Genomic DNA, 27,261 nt, shown 5'->3' with positions numbered 1-27,261 from the left:
GCTTCATCTGGCAGCTGGTTTCCCTGGTGGTCCGGAAAGATTGGGAACAACCAAGAGGTAGCTTTACAAAATTGCTATGGGCTGTTAAGGGGAAGGGTGGGGCTCCATGGCTAGTTGCTCCAGCTTCTAGCCCCAGCTATGAACCTTTGACTCATGGAAGACAATGGATCCATGGGCTCCTTGAGAGCCTGTTACCAACGTGTCAAGTCAGTTATTCTGAGCAAGAACTGGAGCAAAATTGTCTAAAGCAGGGGTTTTCAAACTTGGTCCTTTTATGACTTGTGGACTTCAACTCCCAGAATTCCTAAGCCAGGCAAGCTGGCTGAGGAATTCTGGGAGTTGAAGTCCACAAGTCATAAAAGGGCCAAGTTTGAAGACCCCTGGTCTAAAGGGAAAATAGAGGAAGGAGTGCCTTAAGGTTCATATTTTTACCAGAAGCAGGTGGAATAGAGAATGGGGGTTGTTCTCCTTAACTCTATTAAATTCCTATATCTATGATTGCAAGTAAATGTTTCAAGATTTTTTAAAAAAAAACCCGATTCCTCATATTATCCTCCTTTAAACATATTTAGGAGAGGAAGCAAAAAATGGGGAAGTTACATAAGTCATATTGTGACTTAAGGAGAGGAAATATGGCGGAGATGCCAGTGAGGGCACATTTTGGCTTCTTGAGGCACTGTGTAAGGAAACTTTGAAATTTAATCATGTGCCCTCTAGTGTTGGGAAAGAAAATCAAAATTCTTTTCAAACCAACTCCCCTCCCCTGCTCAAGAGTGTTAATGGTATTTTAAAGGCATTCTTTACCTTCTGTTCCATTGTTCACTTGTTCTCTTTCTGTATAGAAACCCATGTTGTTTGGGTGTAATGAAATCCATGCACAGTACCTTGATCTGAAAACTCCCCTTTGTCTCAGGATACAATCCATCTTCCTTCTTGAATCCTACCTCTGGACCAAGACTGGCTGGTAAGACATGATGCATGATTTGTTTTCCTCCATTTTGGAACCACAGGGAAATGCAATGTCAAAGATAGAAGGGAGTGTAAGTAAAAGCATATTCTATAGGAAAGAGACCCACTGTTGTAGTGCCTGATACTTTACTAAACAACAATTCTCTAAAGGCAAAGTTGAAAGGCATTTGCCAAAAATCATTGAAGGAAGTAGATAAATTGTTTAAGTTAGTACTCAAAGGATCTAGTTCAACAATTCTCAACATGTGTTTCAGAGGCCACTAATGGTTTGCAAGAGTTACTGCGGGTGACCTCTAGCATGGGTGCTGAAATAAGTATCTTTCTCAAAATGGCCGAAACTCAAAGAGAATACAAGTCTCTAAGATTTTTAATATTCTTGTTTAAAATTTTGGCTTTCCTGTCAAAATCTCCTAAGATTTTAGACAGAAGCACTATACCAAATAATCTATGAGAGTTTTGTGTTCTCAAAATTTTTGATCTTTTTAAAAAAAATTAATTTCGTTTGAGGTTCAGAGTGATCCTATATAGTATGATGCTTCTGTAATAGGACCCTAATTAGGCTTTCAAACACAACATAATGATTTTATAAAAGAAAATTTCTAAACTGCTGCTTTAATAGGAAGAAGGGCAGGGAGAGATCAAAGACAATGAAGAAAAGAAAGATGGATATGGGATCTCTAGATAAATTAAACATAAGAATATTCTTTAAATGTCAATACTTTGAGAAAAAAAATAGGGGAAAGAAGAAATTTCATCAATTTATCTCCACTGTTTTAAAATCACATTAATAATATATGTGAACTAACTGCTTTGTAAAACTCTTTGATTCATTTTGGAAAATATTTAATAGAATATTTAATTCTTTAAGAATTCCGCTGCATTTATTCGGGCTTAATCCCAAGTGATTGAAAACTTGGGTTTCTTCCAAGGGATTATGAACAAGCCAACAAGTTCTTTGCACTGTATTTCAAAAATGTTTACTGATAACCCAAGTGCATACAACAGCCATAAATTCTTGTGCTGCTTTTCTATGGCTCTGCTTGCCATGTATTGTGATATTATTTAGAAATAAGTCCACCTGATATTTGTAAAGGTTATATTCAAGTAAATGTGATCAGACCTAAATTCAAAATAAGATCTTCTCTGAGCCAACAGATATATTAATTTTTGTTTTTTAATCTTTGTAAAGTAACACATTATATCATATATCCTATATAGTATGGTGATTGAAAAACTACATATTCGCCTAATTAAATCAAATTGTATTCTGGTAAATTGCCTATCATTTTTGAAATAAGAACAAAAACCAAACAATGTCTAAAGAAATGCTCTTTATTCTAGTCAAATACCGGTATCTCATTTCCCAACTCAAAACATAATTAAGATAGGTCTGCACAACATTCATCTCTTACAAACCACATGTGGGAACACGTCACACTAAATCTGTTTACTTGTCAACTGCCCAATAACAGTTAAATAAGCTAATGCATGGTTTTACAGTGTAGTACACTGAAAAATAGCTATACTTTGTTTTGTCTTACTTGTCTGACTGGGCATTGTGAAACAGGTATGCTATTTGCACTATGCTGTATTGTTTAAAGATGACAGTAAGGTCAGGAAGGACTGGAGCTGGTCAATGTGGATGGCTGCTTTTCTCAGATTTCACTTATTTCTACTAAATCTATTTGTGTTGGAATTTATTTCCCACTCTTCTCATGGAACTTAATGCATTTACATAAGGATCACTCTTCATTTTATCTCCGCCAAAATGTTATGAAGCTGAGATTGTTTATTGTTTTTCTAAACTGAGTGGAAAAGGCGGGAATTTCAAACAGAATTTAGTGTGCTAGATCTTTCTTTTCCAAAAAAAATTTTTTTTTATCGTCAAGTAAAACTAAATTAGGGTGCTTTTGAAAATCAAATCCTGACTTTTAAAAAAGATGAAATCAACTTTTTCATATGCAGCAGAGTTACAGACTGCTAAAGTTATATTGGTTTTCAAAGTTAACTGCTCACCTTTTTTTAATTCTCAGCAGAAATACTTGCTTTCTACACCAAAACCTGAACTACTGTCTCCACAATCTGCTCAAGAAGATTTCAAGGTGAGGATTGAGCAATGCAGTATCAAAGAAATGTCATTCAACAGCTGTCACTCAGATAATTTTTTTTCAATTCATCACCACTCTTGAATAATTATCAGACATTCTGCTAAAACCTCAAGCATGGACAATTTATCTCTAAGCCTGTATAGAGTAATTTTGTGTCCTTTCAATGTTTTGAACTACAACTTCCACAAAATCTTGCAACTCCCACTGCTATTCAAATGGAGTGCGTGTGCAGAAAAACTGAAATGCATCAGATTACCTCTACTCTATTATCATACCTCTTATTGGGTAATCTCTAGAGCTAAACATACAATGTAAACAATTGTGGCAGGTTAAGTAAGCTGGAATGATGGCTACCAATTTGGAAAAAAGAGTTTCTTTGGTTAAACATACACTGGGTAAGCCAGATTCTACCACTTACTTTAGGACCAATGACATGAAGACATCAAGAGACAGATCTGTGTTTTTTTAAAAAAATAATTCTGCCATTATTAGTGAAATCCCTGTATAAATAGCTAATACGCTTAGCACCTAAAAAAGAGAGTGAGGGAGTGGGAATGAAAAGGATAAATTTAGTTCAGTTTCACACAATTGGGTTTTGCCTTAGCACATTCATTCAAAATGTGCCTTTTAAAAGCAAAAGAAAACAGCTGGTAAATTCCCCTCGCCCCCCCCATTCCCCCCCCCCACACACACACACAAAGGAATCAGGACCGCATAGAGAGAAGTTAAGAAGTTAAGACAGGAAGAGATGTATATAAAAAAAATTGAAATGCAAAATGAGCATTGACTGTCTACACTGGACTTGCAACACACTACTAAAAAGTGCAGGCTGCACATATTCATATGTTCTCAGCACTTTGCCACATAAACTGGTTTAAAGAAGTCGCATGAAATTGCCATCTAAAAAGTGAAAGGTCAAGCGCCAGTTTTTCCTTTTCTAAATGTTTTTACTTATAAGCTAATTCATCAGTTACTTAGTCTTTCTACAACTGGGGCAAGGGGGGATGGGGGGGAGAGATAATCAGACAGAAGGAAATGGAAGAGAAAATAGGGGAAAAAAATGTAAGTCGTTCTCAGAGAATTTGGAACCTTATTTTCTACACAATTTTGCCGTGGTGTATTTAGTAAAGGGGTGAACCCATCGAGATTGAATTTATTTACCGTTTTACCCTCTGTTGCTAGAAGCAGTAGAAACTATGTAGAGGCTGCGAATGTATTTAGGCAGCAAGAGTACTTTTAACGCTAGTAAAAATGCTGTCTCACTCCTAGCCCACAAAACAGATGGTCAAACCTCTCCTCCTGCTAGTATCTCCCTGTTTTATCAGCAACCAGGGAGCTGTCAGCGGGTGGGGTAGGGGAGACGTAGTAGTAGGACAGCTCAGAATGAAGACAACAGGGAAAGCCAATCACAGATGAAAGCTACATTTTATGGACAGTGGACTCATCCATAAAGTAGAAAGCACTACTAAACGCTTGTGTCCAAGTGTAGTGTTTCCTACTTTATGGATGAGTGTACTGTGAGCAACGGAGGCAACACGGGACAACACAATCAAGAATGGAAAGCAGGCAGCAGCATAACATGTAAGTATTGTCTGACTGTCCACAGATTATATAGCACAACGTTTCATTTCGGTACAGATTCCTTTTGATGTACTGCCCTTGCATTCATCCCTCTTTCCCAGCTTTTGGACTCAGAATTCCCCAATCTACATTTAGGACGATTCTGCATGTTTCTGCGTTTAAGTAAAATAAAGGAAAAAAAGCTAACAAAATGGCTATTTGGCTTGTACTTATTCCTTCATGCAATTTTGCTATTTCCTCCGCCTTCCATGTGTCATATTCTCTCCTCGGCTACATTCCACGTTTTTGAAGCGTCAACCAAAAATATTTTTAGTTGAGCAAAGCCAAATTCAAAATTTATTAAGTTTTATTTCTTTTGCTGGTTACATTTAGAAACTCATTATAGTTCCCTCCAAACCTAAATTAATTTTGCCATTTAGGGAAGAGGTTGGCTGAAGTGTGAAAAATGATGACAATGACAGTATAAGCTAGTAACTAAGTATATATGTGGAAGAGGCTTCGTAACACTGAAATATTTCTTGTCCATTAGTGTAATGAAAATAAATAAAATATTAGCACAAATATATATTGAATTGATTCATAAATGTTGGCAAAGCTAAGGGCTTGACAAACACAAGCATTTTAAAACTCCAGATTCAGTTCTGTTGTGTTCCCAACCACGGTTTGCTGGTTAGATACAAAGAAAGTTAGTTGCATTAGGTTCCATTGGAGAAAAAAATATTAAATAATCTATTAACCTAAATTGGACCTTGTTTACAAAAACCTCAGCGATTTAGCTTATCTGCTCCTAATACAGTTCATTTATCCAGTCAACCAAATATTATGTTATTTAAAGCAAACCTAAGAGTCAATTTGGTGTAGGGGTTAAAGGCATTAGGCTGGAAAGCAGACCATGTGCTCCAGTACTGGCTTAGGCACAAAGCCAACTGGATAACCTTGAGCCATTCAATCTCTCAGTCTTCAGAAGAAGGCAATGGGCTGTATTCTGAAAAGTTGGCAAGAAAATTGAAGGGATTTGTCCAAACATCAGGCATCAAAGGTAAGAGCGCACGCACGCACACACACGAGACCACTGTTACATGCAACTATTGGAATGCATGCAAGTATGAATATCTAACACGCTGTCACACTACTTTGCTCTTCCTCTAAAACTTGTGTGCAAAAACTGTTCCTCTAAAACTTGTGTGCAAAAACTGCGTGCTTCAAGAACTGAGAGTTACTAGTAAAGATGTGAAGAAAAGGTAAAGAAGTGAATGTTATTTTTACAACCTGAAAAGGGGAAGTACATTTTACCGTATTTACAGCCAATTTATTTTTATACACCCCAACCTTTATCTGTTTTAAAGTCTGCCTGCCACATAGGAAGATTAAAACCAGGGCTTTTTTTCTCATAGAATGCTCAGAACGGAGTTCCGGCACCTTTTTTGGATGGAACCTTGTAGGGTAGGCAAGGCAGGTTGTATGACATGTGTGAGTTCCGGCACCTTTTTCTTTTACAAAAAAAGCACTGATTAAAACACACTTCAGTTTACCTGAAAATCCTGTGCAGGGATCACTTCCAGATAGTATCTTTCTCAAGGATTAAAGTGCTCACCAGACAACTGAAATGTAGATTCAAGAACTTTCCCACCATGACTGTCCATCCTGGTTCTGATGTCTTAATTACTATTTCTCATACTGTGTATTTCAAAGAGCTGTTACAACTATAGTAAGGAAAGGAACACAAGGCAGCTGGACTCTTGGGGAGAACATGTGGTTCATCTTACTCACTAAAATCAAAATCATGAGTTTGTTACCAGGAATGAAGGTACATTTAGAGGCTTAAAATCCCATCTGTGCATGCCAAGATGGCCAGGAGAAACAAATAGCAGACATGAACAGTAGTCAGTCTATGGGCTGTATATGGTCTCCCCTCCACCTTCAAGCCAAACTATAGCTACAAAATGGCTACATTTTAGTGGTGTAACACTTGTTTTTTGTTTAAAATAAAGGATTGGAAATGGGACAAGAAGCGCTCCTGTTGCAATTGCTACTTTAACCACTACACTTTCACACAAACAATGCTTTTCAGGTCAGTTTCCACTCATCTTTAGAATTTACAAATGGGAATCAGAGCGGTTTGCTTTAAAGCACTCAAATCTGACCTAATTCAGCCAGCGTAAGTAAAATTTAAAGCTTTTTTTACAGGATTAAAAATGAGTGCAAATGGCATTTGTTCCACAGTGATCGCTCATTCCTGTTCTTACTTTAACACCCCTCACCCCCAAAAAGGAGGGAAAGGTTTAGCTGTGACATGACAACCCTACCAATGCTATCTCTGAAACTCCAAATTGAGCCTGGGCCCCTTCAATACTTACAGTGCCACATCAGACCTGTTGCCACTCACTGTTCATGCTATCCTCAAAGGCAAAAAGATTATCAGTTCCAGGCCTATTCAAAATGTGTCCGTGTGTTTCAGTATTTTCACTGAATAGGAAAAATCTAGATAAATGCAATTTATTGCATTCATCCAATAAAATAACATTTGCCTAAATACATTAACACATTCTTTATACCTATTTTCTAAAGCTGCATAGCTAGTGCCAAATAGGGAACTGCTGTTTTATTTCCTGGAAAGGGGGGGGGGGTTGTGTGTGTGTGTGTGTGACATCATTTCTAAGCAAATAATTTTCATGCTGAGAAACAGCCTTCTGAATTCCACTAGCACCTAGCAAATATGTAAGGCTAGCAACAGAAATAGAAGGGCACACAGAACAATCAGACAAAAAATGTAATTTTTATTATGTTGCAGTATAATTTTTCCTACCTTAGTATTACACAATTAGCTCCATGAATCCAAGATGACTTTGGGCTCCAGCATACCAAACAATAAAATGTGAAATTCCATGCCAAGAGTTTTATATCAGTTTGTGATTCGACATGAAGAGAATGAAAAAAGGAGGTTCACAATCTGTACACTATTGTGGCATGGGATGTATCTTCGTTTGTTAAGCAGGGCCAAAAACATACAATATTGGCAAGAATAGGCTTTAACGTATATTAGTAGACACGAGTAGGATCAATACCTAGGTTTCTTCCTCTCTTCCCCATCTAGAACAGGGGTCCCCAACCTGTGGGCAGCGGCCCACTACTGGGCCGTGGCCTGACCATCGGGCTGTGGGACCGGCTGGCCAGTGCACGCACGTGTGTGCACATACCCGCTCGCGCTAGCATGCGGGACACAAAAACAGGACACGCCGTGGGGCGCAAAACCAGGACACTGCACTGTGGGGTGCGAAAACGGGATGCTGCACCTCAGGGTGCAAAAATGGGGCACCACGCCACGCAAGAATGGGGCAGGGCGAGTATCATGTGGGCGCTAGCACCGTTTGCATCGTATGTGTGCTTCTGGCCATGTTCACGCACATGTGTGTAAAATGCTGCCCCCTCCCTTTTCCTCTGGTCTGCCAACTGAGAAAGGTTGGTTACCTCTGATCTAGAACACAAACTCACAGAAAAATCCTAAAATATTCACTCATACATTGGTTAGGGAATTGAAATGAGCAAAAGGCAAACCAGGACGGCTTCGACAGAGCCCTATGTAGACAAGTAACTAAAAACTAACAGCAGTCAACTGCAAGGTAGATAAACACAACTGGCAGGAAGTTATGTTTAAACTGGGAGAGAACATAAACTGGGAGAGAACAGACAAAATATCAGTCTTTAAAAGCTAGAGCCATTATAGCCATTCCTTTATTCCTTTTATTCTTGGATGGAAGAGAATCTTGTTTTGATCAGCCATGTTTCTTCAAATCTGAATTTGCTCTCCTGTGATGTTTCAAATGCACAAAGATCAGTGATTTTTAAAAAAAGAAAAATAAGATTTCTCTATGTATATCTAATCACGTACCATAGCTGCAGAGTCTACTTGAAAGCTTTTTATTGGAAAGGGAAATAGTTTGGATACTATTATTAACTCTGCCCAAACAAGATTAACTCAAAAAGTTTAGTTTTAAGAACTTTCGGTTACTAAGGTTACTTTTTCGGTTTAGTTTTAACTGCAGTGGCTCAATAATTAATGATGCTGAGCTTGTCAGCTGGAAAGCTGACAGCCCAGGTTTAAGACCTGAGCGAAGTGTGATGGGGTAAGCTCCCATTACTTGCCGCAGGTCCTGCCTTCAGTTCAAAAGCATGCAAATGCGTGTAGGTAAATAGGTACTTCGTTGGGAAGGTAACAGCGTTCCTGTGCTTCAGCATACAGTCATGCTGGACACATAACCATGGAAATGTTTTCAGGCAACAGACTCCCTCGGCTAAGAAATGGAGATCAGCATTGAGTTGGATGTGACTGGATAGGGGAAACCTTTACTTTGTGTTTGTTTTGTGTTATTTAGTTAACTTTATCTTCAGCAGATTGAACACAGAAATGTGTGCATGCACGTGTTCTATATGGATGGGACTTAAGTACTTTTACTCTAGCTATTCAGTCATCCTTCAAACAAACCAAAAGCACTAAACAGAGGAAGAAGCAACAGTAATGGTAAGAAGCCTATGTATTTAATTGACGATCTCCTTTGACCAGTCTTAAAGAAAATTCTGAATGACTCAGCAACAGATTTTGCATTTCATAAGTTTTTTATTTGACAGAAAAAATCTCCTTGCTGTACATATCAAAAAAAATTAAATGCTTTTAAGAAATATGAAGAAACCTCTGTTCCCACCCTCCCTGACTTAGGGTTTCTCAGCTTCTTCTCAGCAAAATTTCAGCCACCTTCCCCCTAAAATGCCTGAATGCCCCTGTTCCAGTTCCAAACGTAACCCCTCATGACCTGGCTCAGCTGATCAATATGAAAGAGTCTCCTTTGAGGGAGGAATAAAAAGGAAAAAGAGCACTTCATATTAAATTCATTTTGTTCTGGAGGGGGGGGGGAGGAGCAAGAATAGTTTAACCCTCAACTTTGCCACCACCAAGAATCGACTCCACTGTTGCAGGCTACTGAAAGAAACTGCCTGCTTTTCTTCATAAAAGCTTGATAGAAACAGTGGGGAACAGAGGAAGGAGCTACTAAATAGCACGGCCTTCCATCTAATTCTGGGCTGGTAACATGCGCTCCAACTTTTTATTACAACCCTCCACCATTTCAAAGGGGGGGGAGGGGCTGAGAAACACTAAATCAAACAAGATTAGATCACATATCCCTCTACTTCCCACCCACCCATTTGTGTGGTGTTTTTTTTTAAAAAAACCTTTTAAGTCTAAATCAACAAAAAGGAGACAGCTCTCAAAACACAGAAGTAAAGATTTTAGCTGCAAAACGCACAGGGGAAAAAAATGCTCACAGGAGAGGAAAAAAAAAACCTCAAATGAACATCACCAACTGTTGGAAGAAGAGGAAGAGGAGCATAGAGGCTGTGGATCCTGGTGGGTGTTGAGCAGAAATGTCCAGGGACAAGGGGAATGTAGCTGCCGACAAATGACGGGCAATAAAGACAGGGACAGTAAAGGAAAAAACTGATGAGAATAAAAAGGTGATGGCAAACGAAGAGATCTCCACTCTCCCCCCCTCCCCCCATGCAAACACACTGGTTTCCAGTGGACATCAGGAGGCGGGGGACTCCCACCTGGAACAGCACTGGAGGCTGGGGGTGGCGCAGTCTGTGGATGCGAGGACAAGGACTTTCCACTCTCCAAAAGGCTTACGGGGACCTTAGGGAGAAAAGGGAGAAGAAAAAAAAATAAGCAATGCAAAACAAGAGAGCAATCTAATCTCTTTGCCCAGATGTGATCGGTATAACCACGTACAAATATTTTAAAGTACACTGTATTAAGGAAACATGACTACTGAAAATGCTACTGGTACAAAGATCATGACTGAGGAGAAAAAAAAAGGAAATTCAAAAGGGAAAAGTGCGTATCTTGAAATATATAACACCACTGGAACACTTCTAAGAGCCCAGCGGTATTTCCAATCTACTAAGGACGCAAACAGATTAGTAAAATGACTTGCATACACTTAAAATTCACACATAACAAATAGAAACCATTTTTGCTTTAGAAATAAGTTATAGAAAATTTCCCTGACAGTATGTAAAAGGGAATGTTATTGCTTTACTTCTCCAAGTTGAGGAATGATAACCAATATTGCTAAAGTGGCAACAAACGCCAGAAACTACCACCTTCACCTTTTACTGCCACTAACTGCTGGGCTTTGAATACCCTCTTTACAAATGGCCTTAGAATCAACTATCCTTGGGAAATAACAGCAGGAATACAAATAGCCCTTGATTTACAACCATAATTGAGCCCAACATTTATGTTGCTAAGTGAGAAATTTGTTAAGTGAATTTGCCCCATTTTACGACTTTTCTTGCCACACTTGTTAGGTGAATCACTGTTAAGTTAGTCACATGGTTAAGTGAATCTGGCTTCCCCAGAGATTGCTTGTCAGAAGGTTGCAAAAGAGGATCACACGGCCCCAGGATACTGCAACTGTCACAAATATGAACCAGGGAGCATTTTCTGAAAATGGGGTATGTTCAGTCTAAGGACTCCACTTTGAGATTAACAAGAGTCCTCAGCTGCAAGTGAGCTTAAATTTCAGAGAGCAAGTGGATAAGAAACATATTGGATATAGTCACAAATTATCCATTTAGTAAGGATAATCCTCTTTGACCTCCAGTCTAGCCAGGACATTCCATACCATCATTATCTCAGCTTAGCTTTGTCTTTTTTCAGACAGGCCCACTAAACAAAAATAATGCTCAGTGACACTCATGGAAATAAAGATATCAGTACTCCGGCAATTTATTTGAAGCAAGCCACTTATTTCTACCTAGATGTAAATGAGAAGAATTCAGAGACTTCAAGCTGGAGATTTTAGGATTAAAGACACTAGCAATAATTTCACCGTACCTTCAGGAAAAGAGTAAGAACAGAGTTTCAGAAATAACAAAACTTTAATAAGTACAGTCAAATTGTCACGCTTAATAGGAACTTTAGCAATTGTTAGGCATTTCTAAAACTAGCAAGTCATGCTCATTACCTTGAAGTTCTGCGACGTGGAGCTCGGGGACTGGGAGATTTGCGTCGCCGTTTTCGCCCTGGAGACCGGCTGATGCTCCGTCTGTTTCTCTGCAGGAACCTATCCATAGACCTGTCTCTGGATAGAGAACGAGGGTATGAAACTGACTTGGATTCAATGTTAAATGCATTCTGGAAATAATCCCTAAACAACTTCTCGGCCAAGGGAAGTTAAGACTTGCTGAAGAGACCTACCTACGCCGATCCCTTGGAGCAGAAGGTGGTTGGACAGGAGGGGAAATCTGACGTCGTTCTGCTGGGGAGTAGCTCAGAGAGCGGGAATCTCTCAGTGAGTCAATCGGTTTTCTAGGGCTGCGTGACCTAGTGATAGAAAGAGCCGATGGTAAAAAGAAAATGGTCAAAAATGGAAAGAGTCACTGACTGGAGGAATGGATTGAAAAGGATGAATTAGCAAAGATGGCAAATGTAATTGCATTAATTAGGGGAAAGAATGTGAATAGTTTGTGTCCTCCTGGAAAACCTTTTTGGACTTTCCACTCAAAGAGAAAAAAAAAATAGATTTTAGGTTTTGACGATTAAGTAGATCACGATTATAGAAACAGCTAGTATTTGCCGTTTTAGATACGTAAAAAGTTAATATTTAAACTGTGTTATGTATCTTCACTGCCTCGAAATAAGCTGGAAGTCACTGCTTTTTTATTCTTCCTTTTCTCACATTATCCCTTTTCTCTTTTCCTTTCCTCCCCTTTCCTCTTCTATTTTATTTTTAAAGTACTTTTAGGTACAGCCTACCATGTGCAGACCGATTTTAACTGATAACGCCTCTACCCAAAAATGTTAAGGCCACAAATCTTCCACAGATCTTTTAGCATCTGGGAGTCTTCTTGGACTATTTCCATTCTAAACATTCAGCAAATAGGACAAGGTATTCACTTAGGGTGCCAAGCCAGGGAAGGGAAGGGAAGGGCTAGTTCACCTCCACACTTCCAACATTGCCAATAATGAACAAAACACTGATTCTCAGGTGCAAAGTATACCTCTTCATCAGCAGAATACTTACTTTCTCTTCTCTGGAGATGGTTTCTTCTTCAAGGAACCCTTCATCACTGCCTGGAGTCCTGTTTTAGGCAATGGCGTTGAGGATGACGAAGATGACGAAGAGGAGGAAGAGGAGGAAGAGGAAGAGGCTGAAGAAGAGGACGACGAAGAAGAGGAAGAGCTGCTGCTTGAACTGCTTGAGCTTCGAGAACGGCACTTACTTTTGCCCATTTCCAGAGGTTGCTCATCACGATGAGTCTCTTTCAGCACTGGGCTTGGTGGCCTTTACAAGGAAATGGAAGAGGGTATAATTAAAGACTGGATGGCTGCAACAGAGGAAACAAAATTCAGGCAGGTGTACTGGAGAAACTCAAATTTCTGAATGGATACACAAACACCAGCTCATGTTATTTATAGGAAAAGTCTAGGAAAACAGCTGACTTGAGCCTTTTATAAAAAAATTCTTAGCAGCATATTCAGCCTATTATCAGTCAAAGAATAGGGATCCTTATGCCTTACAAAATGACAGCCCTTGTTGACATAAGCAGTCTGAAATGCTACAAAGAAAACTGACTTTGTTATTTCTTACCACACTAACCCTCTTCATTTTTTTTTCTTTTTTTCCTTACATATATAGGTACTTCAATCCCCTCACTGCAGCCACCTTCCAGATATGCTCCTGAGGTTTATGAGAAGTATAGAGATATTACTGGAAACCAAGTAAAAACAAAACTGATAACGTTTTGCAACATGCTACTTTCCTTTTTAAAATATTAAAAGAATCTACCATGCTGGGAACTGAGCAGCTTAGGTTTTCCACTGACAAAGGCTACTGCTACTTCATGGAGACTCATTTTCTAGGAAGCAGAGATGAGTCACTTCTATTAACAGATCCAAAATACAAACATTTTGAGTTGAAGACTTAGGCTATCCTTGCAAACAAAAAGTAACCATGACTAAACAGCTTCCCAAAAACAGCAAAGACTCAACATGAAACAATGTTTTAATTACAGGTTCTATCAAACTATCTCATTAATTCTCTACACTTATTTTCTTGCTCTGCTATTCCAAGTCTTAAAAAAAAACCTAATCCTCCACACTAGTATCTTGAAAACAGAATTACAGAAGATACATAAGCCAAGATTGCATTTAAATTCTGTTAAAAAACATTTTGCAAAAACAAGATTATTACCCATCTTTTGCAGGCATACTTTGATGCAATACAACTCTTGCACAAAACCTAGATAATACAGAGCAAAATTGGCGTCCATAAGAATACAGTACAGTATCTACTAATAGTACCCAGTGACATAAGCAAGCATGACCTCTGGTGGACAAAGGCCATCATTACAATCTTCCAAAAGCATACCAATGAAGCAGCATTTCTGAAGGGTAACAATGTCAGGTCTACACACTACATAATGAAATAATTTGGTTGATTTGGGTAGCTATAGAAATTGAAGAAAAAAAACCCAAACCTATCAAATGTACGGAAACTTACATTTCAATTGACACTATTAATATGAGAACCGAGAAAAATACAGATGCTGTAAGGTATACAGAGTGACCACTCTGTACATAGGCACATTCAAGACCTGCCAGTGCCTGTGCAGTTGACCTGAGCCCTCATACCAGGATAGCCATGCAGCAACCAAGATCCTTTCTTCATCTGGCTCCTGTTCTCTGGAATCATCTATCTCCAGAAATTCTCTTAGAATCAAGTAAGACTTTGTTGCCCCTTGAGCTCATTTGATTTCCCTACAGAGGAAGAGAGCTTGTTTCCCCCATATCACAGCCAAGCATACTGCCCTTTTTGTATCTGCTTATAAAGGAGGCTAGATCAGAATTCAATTCATGCAAGGGTTCAATCAAAGCTTCAGTTTTTAAATCTAGCAATACTAGAAACAAAAACATCATTGGTTCTGTTATACGCACCTATATCTATTTTATATATTTGCACAGGGTATCTGAGACAATGCTTATGGACTACGGGTACGCACATCTTTTAGGGCAGATAAGTCATTCCAGAGACTGGGATTAGAAGGTATATAAGACAAGGACATGAATAAAATGAGTGAATGTGCATATACCTTCTAACTGACGCAAGAAGAAACTGGATTTTGGGTTATTACCAGGCAGTGACTGCTGACAGCTTAAAAGACATGGGGGGAAAAAGGGATTACTAAAAAGAAAGGTTCTTACTGTTTCAGTTCGATCTCAGCCTCAAGATCCTTTGTTGCCTGATCGTGGGGACTGGATTCAGATGAGCTGGACTCAGAATCAGAAGTTGAAGAGGAGGAGGAGGAGGAGGAGGAAGATGAGGAGGAGGATGAACTGGTAGAGGAAGCAGATGAACTTCTCTTTGCCTTCGAAGGGGCAGAGGGTGGAGGAGAGGGAAGAGCAAGTTGTAGGACTGTAGGACAGCTGCTCCTGGTGTCATCCTCCATGGCGACAGAAGCCAACTGCGACTCAGCCTCAAGGGTAGGTAAGTGCACCTCAGACCTGTCTGCTACTTTTCCTTCAGATACAATCTCCTCTTCCTTGGGGGATGGTACTAGGACAGAAATCAATGCTGGTAAGGGGCTCGAAGAAGCCGAGGAGGAGGAGGAGGCGGAGGAGGAGGAGGAGGAAGAGGAGTGGGACGACAATTTAGCTTTTACGGGAGAGACGGAGCCTGCATGAGAACTGCTTCTCCCTGACAAAGGTGCACCAACTCCTGTATCATCTTTAATTACAGCTTGATGCATGCTCTGATTCCTATCTCCTGGGCTGTTTCGGATGGCTACGGAGTCACCATTCTTTGACACTGGAGGCAAGTCACGCAGCGCAGACGGATCGGGAGAGAGGGCCTTTCGCAATTTAAGAGATTCCTCACAAGGTGGAGTTAAAGCGCAAGGAATGGCAGTGTTGTTTTTGCTGTGCCAAAGAGAGGAGGAGCTTGCTGGTTTCTCTTGGAGGTCAGACTTGGGGTATCTCTCGAGAACAGGAGGAGAGCGAGACTTTCTTCCTGGAGATGTGCAGGCTTCCTGGGAGCCTGATCTGGAATGCTTCCTCACAGGAGATGACTGACAATCAGGGGATACCCTGGACCCAGTGCCTTTATAGGATGCTGTTACACGTGATGCATCTAATCTGGGAGGTGAGCGGGATGCATTCCTACTTGTTGCAGTCCTCTCTGGGGACAATTGCAACATCTGTATTGGTGATTGGAAATGACCTCTGTGTGGTAGTTTAGATTTCTCCTGACGAGAAGAGGATCTTGAGCGGCTTCTAGCCGGAGAGGAAATTGACCGTTCCCTGCGCAGAGAACCCCGAGATTTATCTCGTCGCCGGGAGAGTGAACGGGAGCGACTCCTCCATCTGGGAGAGCCAGATCTTTCTTGTCGCAAAGAACCTCTGGGCCTGTCACCATAGGATGATGACTGAGACCGATGTGGATGTGTGCTGGTGCTTGATTTTTCTCTGGAGAGTGATCTGGACCGTCCACGTCTTGGAGGTGTTCGAGATTTGCGTCTAGGACTCACTGGTGACACAGATCTCCGTCTTCTTGTAACTGGTGTTCTAGACTTGTCTCTTGCCCATGATCCAGACCTACGTCGCCGTGGAGGGGTTCTAGATTTCCTTCTAGGTCTTGGAGATGATCCAGCTCTGCAGTGGTGTCGGGGTGGTGTTCTGGATTTGATTTGGGACCTTGGGGATGACCCAGATCTACGTCGTCTGGGTGGTGTTCTAGACTTCATTCTGGGTCTAGGAGATGAGCCAGACCTACGTCGTCTTGGAGGCGTTCTGGACTTCAACTTAGGTCTTGGTGGAGACCCAGACCTGCCACGCTTTGGAGTTGTTCTGGATTTTGGTCTAGATCTAGGTGGTGACCTTGATATTCTGCGTCTTGGAGGTGTTTTTGATTTTATTCTTGGTCTGAGCGGTGACACAGATCTGCTCTCTGATTTCTCTTTCCATTCCGGGGAAGAATCCGAACTGCTCTCACTAGAGTGCATTTTTGGCTTCTCTTTAGTCCCAGAATAAGAACCTGATCTGCTTCTTCGAGATGCCTCTTTAAAAACCCCTTTCTTCTCTAAAGGTGATCTCGGCCCCATCACTGCAGCTTTAGAAGTTTCTTTTATTTCTGGAGAAGATCCAGGTCTATTGTGCTTTGTAACAGTTGCAAATGTGCTGTTCTCTGGTTCTGGAGAAGAATATGCTTTGCCATGCATTGGGGATGAAACTGATTTATTCTTGTTGACTGACAGCCCCACAGAGCGACTAAGTCTGGGAGGTGACTGAGATTTATTATCTTCTGGAGATGTTGATGAAGAAGTAGAAGAGGAGGAAGAGGAGGAAGAGGAAGAAGAGGAGGAGGAAGAAGAGGAGGAGGAAGATCTAGACCTACTCCGCCTTGATGGAATATCTGTTTTTTTAAGTACTGGTAATGACTCAGATGGCATTTGTTTTGAGGAAGACTGCAGTTTTTCTTTTCCAGAGAGAGATGAACCTGATTTACTCTTTTGGCATGGAGATGAAGAACTTTCCATTACTGCCATGGAACTAGATTTGTTGGGCCCTGGAGAAGATCCAGATTTTGTTTTCACTTCTTGGAATTTATTTTGCTTTGGAGGAGTTTTAGGTTTGCCATTTAGTTCAGGAGATGATCTGGATTCACTTCTGGAGGGAGATTTCTCTTTCACTGCCTGAGGGGACAGTCCACATCTGACTTGCTTCAAAGGTGAAGATTTTGTCATCTCAGGAGAGTATCTTGACTTGGTCCTGGGAGGTGATCTTGACTGCTCTTTGGTCACTGGAGAAGAGTCAGATGTGCTTTGCCTTGGAGATGACCTAGTCTTCTTTAACTCCAAGGAATCATTTTTGCATTTATCCAGTGGTGAAGAAGATTTCTTCTTAATTTCTAATGAAGATCCAGGTGCAACTGGTCTTAGAGGAGAAAGAGATGTCTCTCTCAAAGCCAGAGGTGATCTAGACCCACTCTGCCTTCGATGCGGTGATTTAGGTTTTTCTTTTGTTCCTACAGACCTTCCAGATCTGCTTTGCTGCAGTGGAGATGCAGACTTTGATTCTGGAGAAGCTGCTCGCCTTATTGGTGATAAGGAGTTTTCCTTTGCTGATGATTGACTGGAACTAGACCGACTTCGCCTTGGAGACGGTCCCATTTCCTTTTTCAGCATTGGGGATGATCCTGCCCTTGACTTTGTTTTCACTTCTGGAGAGGACTCAGATCTATTTCGCCTTCTTGGTAATCTCATCTTTGGTTCTGGAGAGGACCCAGATATGCTACGTCTTGAAGGAGACTTTGATTTCTTTCGCAGTGTTGGAGAGGAACCAGATCGACTTCTTTTTGAAATGCTTTTAGCTTTTTCTTCAGCTGCTGAAGAAACATCAGACTTCCTTGTAAGCCTTGGAGATGAACCAGAACTGCTCTGAGGGGACATTCTGGTTTTGTTTTTGAGGGCTGGAGGTGACCTGGATTGACTACGCCTAGTAGGTGATCTTGATTTCTTTTTTGGTGTTGGAGAAGAACCAGATCTACTTCGCCTGATGCTTAATCTTGACTTCTTTTTTACTCTTGGAGAGGAACTAGAACAACTGCGCCTTGGAGGTGTTCTTGATCTTTTCTTCCTTGACCTTGGAGAGGAACCTGATCGGCTCCTTCTTGGAGATAATCGAGTTCTCTTTTTAGCTTTTGGAAGTGATCCAGACCGACTACGTCTGGGAGATGCTCTTAATCTTCTTGATTCAGGAGAGGAACCAGAAAGACTACGTCTTACCACTTTTCTGGATCTTTCTCTCATTCTTGTAGATGAATCAGATCGACTTCTTCTAGAAGAAATTCTGGAAACTTTCCGATCTGGAGATGACAGAGATCTGCTTCGTCTGGCTGAAATCAAAGATTTCTCTCTTCTTGGAGATGAACTTGATCGTCCTCTCCTGGGAGGCGTCCTAGTTCTAGATCTGCCTCTTCTCGGTTGTGTTCTGGAGCGGGACCTTGCTCGCCTGGGTGGAGTTCTTGATCTAGACCTGCCTCTTCTTGGTGTTCTTGAACGTGATCTTCCCCTTCTTGGCGGTGTTCGTGATCTGCCCCATCGTCCACTATTTCTGCTTCTAGACCATCCATGCCTTTGGGGAGTTCTAGAGCGAGACCAACCACGCCTCTGAGGGGTACGGGATCGACCCCATCTGGGAGGTGTACGTGAACGTGATCTACCCCATCGCTGAGGTGTTCTTGAACGGCCTCGCCACTGGGGTGTTCGAGAACGTCCCCTTCGCAAAGGAGTACGTGAACGGGATCGAGCACGTCTCTGAGAACGAGACCTGCCCCTCCTTGGTGGGGTACGTGTGCGTGATCTACCTCTCTTTGGTGGTGTCCGGGATCGAGATCTACCTCTACGAGTAGTGGGTGTTTGAGAGAGAGATTTGTCTCTCCGGCTGGCTCTTGCTCTGGAGCCTTTAGCTGGAGGGGTGCTGGATGGTTCACGTCGAGATGTTTTAGAAGACTGCTTTTGCCCAGAACGAGAGATTTCAGGGGATGAGCTAGATTTCTCTCTTTGGGTAGAGGTTTTCTCTTTGTCCTGCCTTTTGGAAGGGCCCTCTGGAGAACAGTTGCGAGAAACTGGAGCAGCCTTAGTTGGTGGGGAAGGAGAAGAGGAAGAAGAGGAGGAGCAGCTACCACTCTCTGAAGGAGAAGGTGAGTGCTGAGGTGTAGACTCCTCACGAGAAATCTTCAATTTGGTCTCAACACCCTTAGAAGCAGATGAGGAAGCTGTGAGCTCCTCCTTGTGGTCAGGAGAAATCTTAGGCTTGGATGGTGGAAGAGTCCCATTACGATCCTCTGACTGCTTCTTAGAAAATGGAGAGGAACAGGCAGGAGACCTCTTTTCTTTAGAAGGGGGACGCTTTTCTCGAGAAAGATCATTCAGCACAGGAGAACGATGCATGCACTTTGGATCATGCTCAAGTGAGGGGGTGGATTTTCGACCCCCATGCCGAGCAGACTTTCTGTCCTTGTCTCTTTCTTTCTCTTTAGCAGGAGATGATGGACTTGGAGAACGCTGAAGGGTCTCACGTACTGGAGAATGCTTGGATATTTTCTAAACAGGAATATAAAAAATAGTAACTAGAACTGTGCTTTGAAAAAGCGAAAAGGCTCAGCAGCCAGCTCCCAACTATATTACAAGCATTTTGCAAGTGAAAATATCACTAGGGTTCTTGTTTAGTTTATTATAGTTTATTATTAAAACTCTAAGCAACTCATTAATTAGCTGTCATTTTACAACATTTCCCAACCTGGGTGATTTTGTATGGACTTCAACTTCCAGAATTCTTAGCAATGGCACATTCAATGGAAAATTCTGAGGATTGAAATTCACACATCACACAAAGTTGGACACACTGTTTAATAAACTATTAGATTTTAAGTTTGAGGAAGACACTGCTTTAATATAGTAAAAGAACTTAGAATCCACCATTTCTCCTCTCCAATTTTAATGAACCAATCAGTATTCCTAAGTCATTTTGTTCCAAGTGACTTTATTTATGCAAATGTTTCTCACTTTTCTAATGCATATATTATTTTTTACCTCCCGCTTCTCTCTGCTTTCTCGAGGACTTGTGCTCCTGCCTTGCCGGGCAGGCTCAGCAGAAGATGAACGCTCTTTCTCTCCCAAATTCTTAGAAACCACTTCAGTGTCTGGTTTTCGTGAACTTGACAAAGGAGACTTGCTCTGCCGTCTAAGGAAGCTCCTTTTTTGCACAATGGGGCTGCCTGATCTGTAAATAAATGATTAGGTTAATCCACAAGAGTGCCCAAATTTAATAGCTAATAAGACAGAGTTTGATTTGCCAAGCTGTACCTGCTGTGGGAAGCATCTGATGAGGAAGAGCCATCTGGGGAGGAAGAGCGATCCCGACGGTCTTTCTGAGATGCAGACTCACTGGTGGACCTGTGAGTTAAAAATGAGAATCAGATGCATACAACAAAGATCAACTTTAGTTGCACAACACAGGTAGATTAGGTGGTTTTTACCTCTTCTGTTTCTTTTCCTTCAATTTGTGTTTGCTTTTGGGACTTGGAGATCTGAGAAAAAAAGTTTGTTTTGAATCATTCCTAAACAGTGACATATGCAGTGACTGTTTCTCCCTCTGTTCCTTTCAGATCCTTCATAGATCTACTCTAGCAATACCCAAGAATAACTGTCTCTAACATACCAAATGCAGGACACCAATGTAAAGTTTAGATGTAGATACACATCTTCTGAAAGCACTGTAGAGTGCATGAGATCACAAACACAGCTGCTGTCTACAAAATCTTAAAGCAGTCTCCTTTCTTCCCTAGGATCAGAATCCCATGAAAAGGCACCACTGCTTTTAAGATGTTGAAAACAAGTGCTAAATTTGCACCTTTGGAAATCAGATCTGTGGAGCCCTAAGAATAAGTAACTAGAAAAAACCACTACCTATTACATCCAAACATTTTAATAAAAATGGCTAATGGTTATTAAGACTCACCTATGCTTCCTTTTCTTTGATTCTGATCTAGAATTTAAAAAAAGAGAGTTGGTAATCTGATATGGTTTTTAATTGTAACTTCCATCAGTTGCAGCCAGTGTCTAATGAACACAAATTATAGAATTTGTATTCACGTTGTTAAAAAAGCACCAGGTTTCCTGTTCAATATTAGGGTTATTCCCAAATTACCAGAAAACTGATGTCATGCTCAATAACTTTAGCAAGGCAAGGCTGATGTCCAAAATTGATGCTGGATTACAAATGTGAATTCTGCCCATGAATCCTACTGAAGATGGTTATTAAGCAGATTTCTGGAAAAGTAAATGCAGCATACAGAGTGAGAACTACAAGCCTATCAAATAGCATGCCCCTAATTTTATACAATCACTTTTTACCATAGGGGGGAAAAAGATTGAAGCTTTCTTAAGAAAATTATATATATAAATAAAAGGCAGCACTACAAAAGACTTAGTAAATCATCAGCATGATCAAATTGTGACGTCCCTAAAATCCAGTTCTCATACTGGACCAGTCACTTTAACCCTCCCTACAATCCTCTTACCTGCGTTTCTTTTTCTTTGAGCTTTTTTTCCTTTCTCTTCGAGAAGGTGATCTGCTCTCAGACCTTGAAAAGCCAAAATACATTTTCTGAGAAACTTTAAAATGTGAAAGTTCCTTTTCTTACTTCTAAATCTAAATTTTGCCCCTCCCCCCAGAATCTAATGGATCTGAAAAAATAATTCAAGCGTCTTGGGTTCACCCACCCACCTGCCTCTGTCTTTCTTCTTTTTCTTCTTCTTTTGTTTTGGAGATGGTGAACGGGAACTACTGGAGTCTTTGATAAGACTGAGGAGACAAAGTCCAAATAATAAACAAAATTCCAGGATTCAATTCACAACATTCTACATAAGCAGCTGCCTGTTATGAATCCTATCTTTCAGTCCCAAAGGTGCTTTTTCAAGAGGCAACTGGACTTTCTTGTTTTTCTTTGAAGACCTTTCACTTCTCATCCAAGAAGATTCTTCAGCTCTGATTGGATGGTGGGGAATGGAAGGATGAAGAAGCTGAAGATGATTCTTGGATGAGAAGCAAAAGGTCTTCAAAGAAAAACAAGAAAGTCCAGTTGCCTCTTGAAAAAGCACCTTTGGGACAACCATGACCAGGATGACTGAGAATCCCCATAAACACCTATCTTCCAGTATTTTTTTCTACAAAAAATAAAATCTCACAGATACAAGAAACAAAGTTAATTATGCACAAATTCTAATCAAGAATGGAAATCAATTATGATCTATCTCATAAATTAGCATGTTATAGGGGTTTCATTAAGATGTAATCTTACTGCTTGTTTAATATTTCCTACATTTCAGGTACTTTATTTGAATTTGTCTTTTTTTTTAAAAAAAAGTCTCCTAATACAATTGAAAAGCTCACTTTTTTTACTGTAGTAGACATAACAACCAAAGCTACCTTGTAATCTCTTCTTGCTTATTTTCTTCCAGTAGTGATTCCTCATACCTGTACTGCTTCTGCTGCTCTTGCTGTTGTTTGGCCACTGCAGCTGTTGCTGCCTCCTTGGCCCTGCGGTTGGGGTCAAAAGAGCTGCCATCCACATAACTATCACTGATCCCAAAAGCAGCTCGCAGTCTCTCATTCTTCTTTTCATTGGCCTCAGCCAACTGATGGGTCTCTGTAATACTGCAGAAGAAAAGAAATAGTTAATAGAACAAATATATTACAATACAAGGATCCTATCAATACACAGATTGAAATATAAAATGTTTCATGAAACAACAGCCTCTGTTAAGATGAAAAGCAACTGACAAAACAACAACACAAAATCAACTTATCTAGACTAGGTAAGGTAAGGCCTTACTTACCTAGACTTCTGCTGCTGTTCCCCCTCTTTGACAACTGCCACATCTTTTTCAAGGAGCATCATCCGAAATGTGGCCACTTTCTCCTGAATTTCCCCTTCTCCATACCTATCGTATGCATCAGAATAGAATTTATGGACTATAAAGAGATATTCCATTTAAAAGCTAAAACAGTCAAATGAGGTTAAAAAAATATTTCTAAAATGCATGGATTATAAAAGATCCAATTCACCCTATAGAAAGTACATAACTTACCGTAGTTAATATAGAATACTGATTGAAAATATAAATCAAGAGTTTTAGTTCAAATTCTGCTTCTACTATGAATCTTTTAGAACATCTTCACAAATCATTTCATCTCTTAAGCCTTCTGGCCATAAATCTCTGAAAAATGTGGCCAATAAGCCTATCTTACTGGACTATTCTATGCGTTATTATTGCGTATTACCATGGATCTCTATATAACATTCAAAAATGCTTTATAATATTAGGCACTATTAGTACAAAATATATTTTCAATCATTTTCATTTCTAGTATATCCCAAATATGATTATCCAATTTTAAAAGACTTGTAATAACCCAATTTCTATTATGTAAAAATTTTCTTAAATATTGATATTTTCTGAACAAATTCCACTGAAAGTAACTAAAAATGAAAAGGCATACAGCTAATATCACAACACTGTATTCCTTTACTCCCTATATAATTATATTTAAAATACTTGTTCTGCTAATCATTCAAAAAAAATGAGACCTCTTTTTGTAAAAGCTGAGTGCCAAACACCAGAAATGAGAAATTTTGGATGAAAAGCATACATATCATTCCCAAATCTGTATATTTTAATTAGTGTTGACTGATCATTATTCTCGCTCCTCTTCTCAATCGCCATCATGTCTTGAAAACACCTTAGCCTTGACCATCCTGTAATAACTCACCCTTGCTCTTCCATGAGTTCAGCCAGTTCTAAGCATTTCAACTCAACCTTCCTTTTGCGTTCGTGATCCAGGATGTCCTGGTTGGGTTTTTTAACCAAAGATGACTCCAGTTTCCTCAGCTCCTCTTCTGACTTGTAGTCAGTCCGATCCTTCTTGTGGCGCACTGCTGAGAGATTCCTTTGCACGTAACCGTTGGTGCCACTGCCCCGGGGAGTGGGGAGTCCTATCCCATTGTACATGGCTCTCACAGACTAGCACCTCTGGTGCCTCTGATACCTAAAGACAGTATGAGAAAAGGCAGAAGAAAAAGAAAAGGGAAGCAATTATTTTATCAAATCTTTTTCACATCACCATATGGGTATATATATCCTCCACCGCCTGCAATCAAAAGACTGCTGTCTTTTTTCTATGAATCAACTATTTTTCCTTTTTGTTAAATCTCAAATCCATTCCCTGTCCCAGACAATACACATTTTATCATTCCCTCTTATTTTTCCTGAAAAATGCCTATTTCCTCCTTACTCATAATTTATACCTCACTACGAGATCCCATATTTTAATTTTCTCAACAGTGGACCAGAATTCAATGGTACATGCTTTCTTAGAGGAACCCTTTTATTAAATAATTTCATATACTCTACACTACTGCAACCACTCCCCAACTATTCATTCTTGTTCTCCCCAACCAAAAGCCGTAGTCAATCATTGAAAATTAATCAGCCCACAATTTTTGGTTCAATTCTCAAGATTTCAACACTTTCATTCAGATTCGTCTTAATATATATCCAGTGCTCCAAGGACAAATCTATTAAGCCACTTTCTTTATATTATGTATATATCTGGTTTCTTTCCAATAGTTCCCATTTAAAATCTCCTTCTCAATAAAGGAGGTAATCCTATGTATATTAACATGAAAACTTACTAGGAGTTACTTCTGAATAAGAATTGGCCTGCACAATTCATCCTCTAATCTTTTTACAAGCCTATCATCGAACCCTTTTCTTTAAAAGGCTGAATATCCCTAATACAGCTACCATCTACCCACTAGATTCCCTACCATTTACTAGTAATAATGATTTATACTGTATTATCCTCCGCCTTCCTTTACAGGCCCCTGCTACATTTTCAAGAACTGAGTTAAGTTCATGCCTTCCACCCTTAAAAGCAAGATCTCAAGTCCAGCTCAGCCCACAAACAATATAAATAAACTGATAACTACACACACGTTTCCACATCGGTGGGTTTTTTTTAAAAAAATTATATCCTTGGACTAACAGTTTGGGAATTGCATGGTGGTACCCCAAACTACGTACGTATTAATCAGGCCCAAAACTGCTTTGCTTTTTAAAAAAAAAAATCAGCCAAGGCTGAGTAGGTGCTGCCATCTGCTGTGACATATACTTCTTACCTTCCCTCCCAACCCCCCCCCCAACCTACCGACTGATAAGGCCTAGTCAGCCCTCTATTCTAATTCCCTGCCACCTCAGGCCCGACCTCCCTCCCTAGAAAGCATCCCAGCCGATTAGGCCTCCTCCCTCAAGGCCTGCTGAGGCCCGCGACCCACCTTCACCCCTGCTTCGAGGTCCTTCCCTGCCTTCCCAACACACGAAGGGCAAACCTCGCTTGCCTCTTACCTCAGGACCCGTAAAGGCCACCCCACGTAGACACACACACACACCAAGCCCGCGGCACCGTCTAGCCCCCCCACCCCTCACATCTCCCCAGGCCTGACGCGCCACCCCGGCCTCCAAGCTGCTGCTTCTCCGCGTTCCGCTCCTCGCGCAGCCCCGCGTCCCCCGACCCCTCCTCTGGCTTTTGCCTGCGCCACTCGCTCGCGCTCCCTCACCCGACGCAGCAGCAGCCGCCGCGGCGCAGGAGGAGGGTGAGGGCCAGGAGGAGGGGGGGGTAGGAGGTAGCCTGGAACCTCCCCCCGTCCCCTCCAATTCGCTCTCGCCTGGAACCCTCTCCGCCCCTTGGCTTATGGGAAGTGGAATTCGTAAACGGCTGGTAGGTCCTCCCTACCCACAGAGGACGAGAATAAAGACTACTCGTCCCGAGATGCCTCGCGGGCAGCCCGAAGGTCGGCCGCCATTTCCTAAAGCGTTCTCGGGGAAGCGAGAAGGGTGCCTCGACACCGAATTTTCACGGTTTCTCCTCTCGCTTCCCTTCCGGCCCTTCTTTCTGTCCTTTATTCGCAATCGTCAGACAGACACGCAGTACACTTCAGAAAATACAGCTCCAATCCTGGGGTGGAGGGGCGGGTTGGGAGAGGGAAAAAGGGATGTAAATATCCGTTCTTCCCGTCAGCCACCGCGCTGTTCTAAATTAGAGTTGAAGGGGAGAGTAAATCTCGCGAGAATTTTAGGGCGGAGGACATGTGCATCGTGTCTACGTTCCTGAAACGCTCTTCCTGTGAGCGTGTGTTTTCAAAGAACGCTGGGAATTGTAGTTAAGATAAGACTTTCCTGTCAAAGCTGTCGCCCCAGTATCTTTTATAGGCGGACTACACATTCCAGTTGGAATTGCGAACTCCCCTCCTCAGTACATAAAAAGGAAGTCAATTGTTTTTCTAGACTAGAGAGAGTCTTCCCCGTAAAGCCCAAAGGAAAACTAAAAATCTTCCGTAACACTGCAGAGGGCGGATTAAAGCGACAGCCATGCTGTTTATGTTTTCCCGTCATGCACGAGGTTTCCATTTTGTTAAAAATTGTTGTTTTCTGTTTCATGGTGTGCTGCCTTGGTTTCAATAGAAGAAGGTGGCAATATTAATTTTTAAAATCTGCATTACTCACAGTGGGCAAAATGCAAGGAGACCTGCTGGGAAATTTGATTTCTTCTACCGGTATTAATAGGATATCGATTTAGACTTTCACCTCAACTTTAGCACATCGAAATAACTGCCCAAGAGTTGCCAGAGTTGACTAATGGTGGAACTACAGAAGAAGTCAAAATACGGGATAAGTAGTTCAGTGGACAAAACTCAGCAGCACTTTTTCGTGCGGCTGCTGATAAAAACGATCCCCAACATCCGATAATGGATATGGCACAAGAAGAAGAAGAAGGTGTGATAACTTTACTTAATAAACTATTTTCAAACTATTATGTCATATTACCTGGTATCCTCAAAACAATCAATTTGTGGCATAATATAATGGGTATGTTTGTAAGACATACTGACCTAACCATAATTATGTTGGTATGCATTCCCCGGCT

At 40.9% G+C, this 27,261-nt stretch overlaps 1 protein-coding gene and 2 long non-coding RNA genes across 9 annotated transcripts; 2 read left to right on the top strand and 1 right to left on the bottom strand.

Annotated features, from left to right (window-relative positions):
- LOC308676015 lies at positions 1 to 14,888 on the top strand. Of its 2 annotated transcripts, none has more exons than XR_014028250.1 (4): positions 1 to 57; positions 843 to 964; positions 3,003 to 3,071; positions 13,355 to 14,888. It is a non-coding gene; the product is annotated as an uncharacterized lncRNA (long non-coding RNA). The 2 variants fall into 2 exon arrangements; XR_014028251.1 differs by lacking the exon at positions 13,355 to 14,888 and adding an exon at positions 4,716 to 4,849.
- On the bottom strand, positions 9,254 to 26,352 carry LOC308676014 (uncharacterized protein; the record flags this gene model as incomplete). Of its 6 annotated transcripts, none has more annotated exons than XM_081341712.1 (15): positions 26,071 to 26,352; positions 24,049 to 24,324; positions 23,115 to 23,219; positions 22,705 to 22,932; positions 22,003 to 22,080; positions 21,797 to 21,859; positions 21,235 to 21,261; positions 20,753 to 20,803; positions 20,580 to 20,669; positions 20,307 to 20,496; positions 14,920 to 19,817; positions 12,740 to 13,000; positions 11,914 to 12,039; positions 11,681 to 11,797; positions 9,254 to 10,344 (listed from the first exon to the last, which is right to left on the bottom strand). In XM_081341712.1, exons 2-15 carry the CDS (start codon positions 24,285 to 24,287, stop codon positions 10,335 to 10,337), a joined length of 6,483 nt encoding a protein of 2,160 aa, XP_081197838.1. In that variant the 5' UTR covers positions 24,288 to 24,324; positions 26,071 to 26,352. The 6 variants fall into 6 exon arrangements, with proteins under 6 accessions (XP_081197838.1, XP_081197836.1, XP_081197840.1 ...); XM_081341710.1 differs by lacking the exon at positions 26,071 to 26,352 and adding an exon at positions 25,895 to 26,046; XM_081341714.1 differs by lacking the exon at positions 26,071 to 26,352 and adding an exon at positions 25,895 to 26,045 and having other exon boundaries at positions 22,753 to 22,932.
- Positions 20,596 to 21,229, top strand: LOC308676016. The gene is made up of 2 exons (XR_014028252.1): positions 20,596 to 20,732; positions 20,882 to 21,229. It is a non-coding gene; the product is annotated as an uncharacterized lncRNA (long non-coding RNA).
- Positions 26,353 to 27,261: the final 909 nt, after the last annotated feature.

This window comes from Vipera berus (assembly GCF_964194415.1).
Source record: "Vipera berus genome assembly, chromosome: W".
Lineage (NCBI taxonomy): Eukaryota > Metazoa > Chordata > Lepidosauria > Squamata > Viperidae > Vipera > Vipera berus.
Note: the sequence above shows the minus strand (reverse complement) of the source record. Positions and strands in the feature narration are given on the sequence as shown.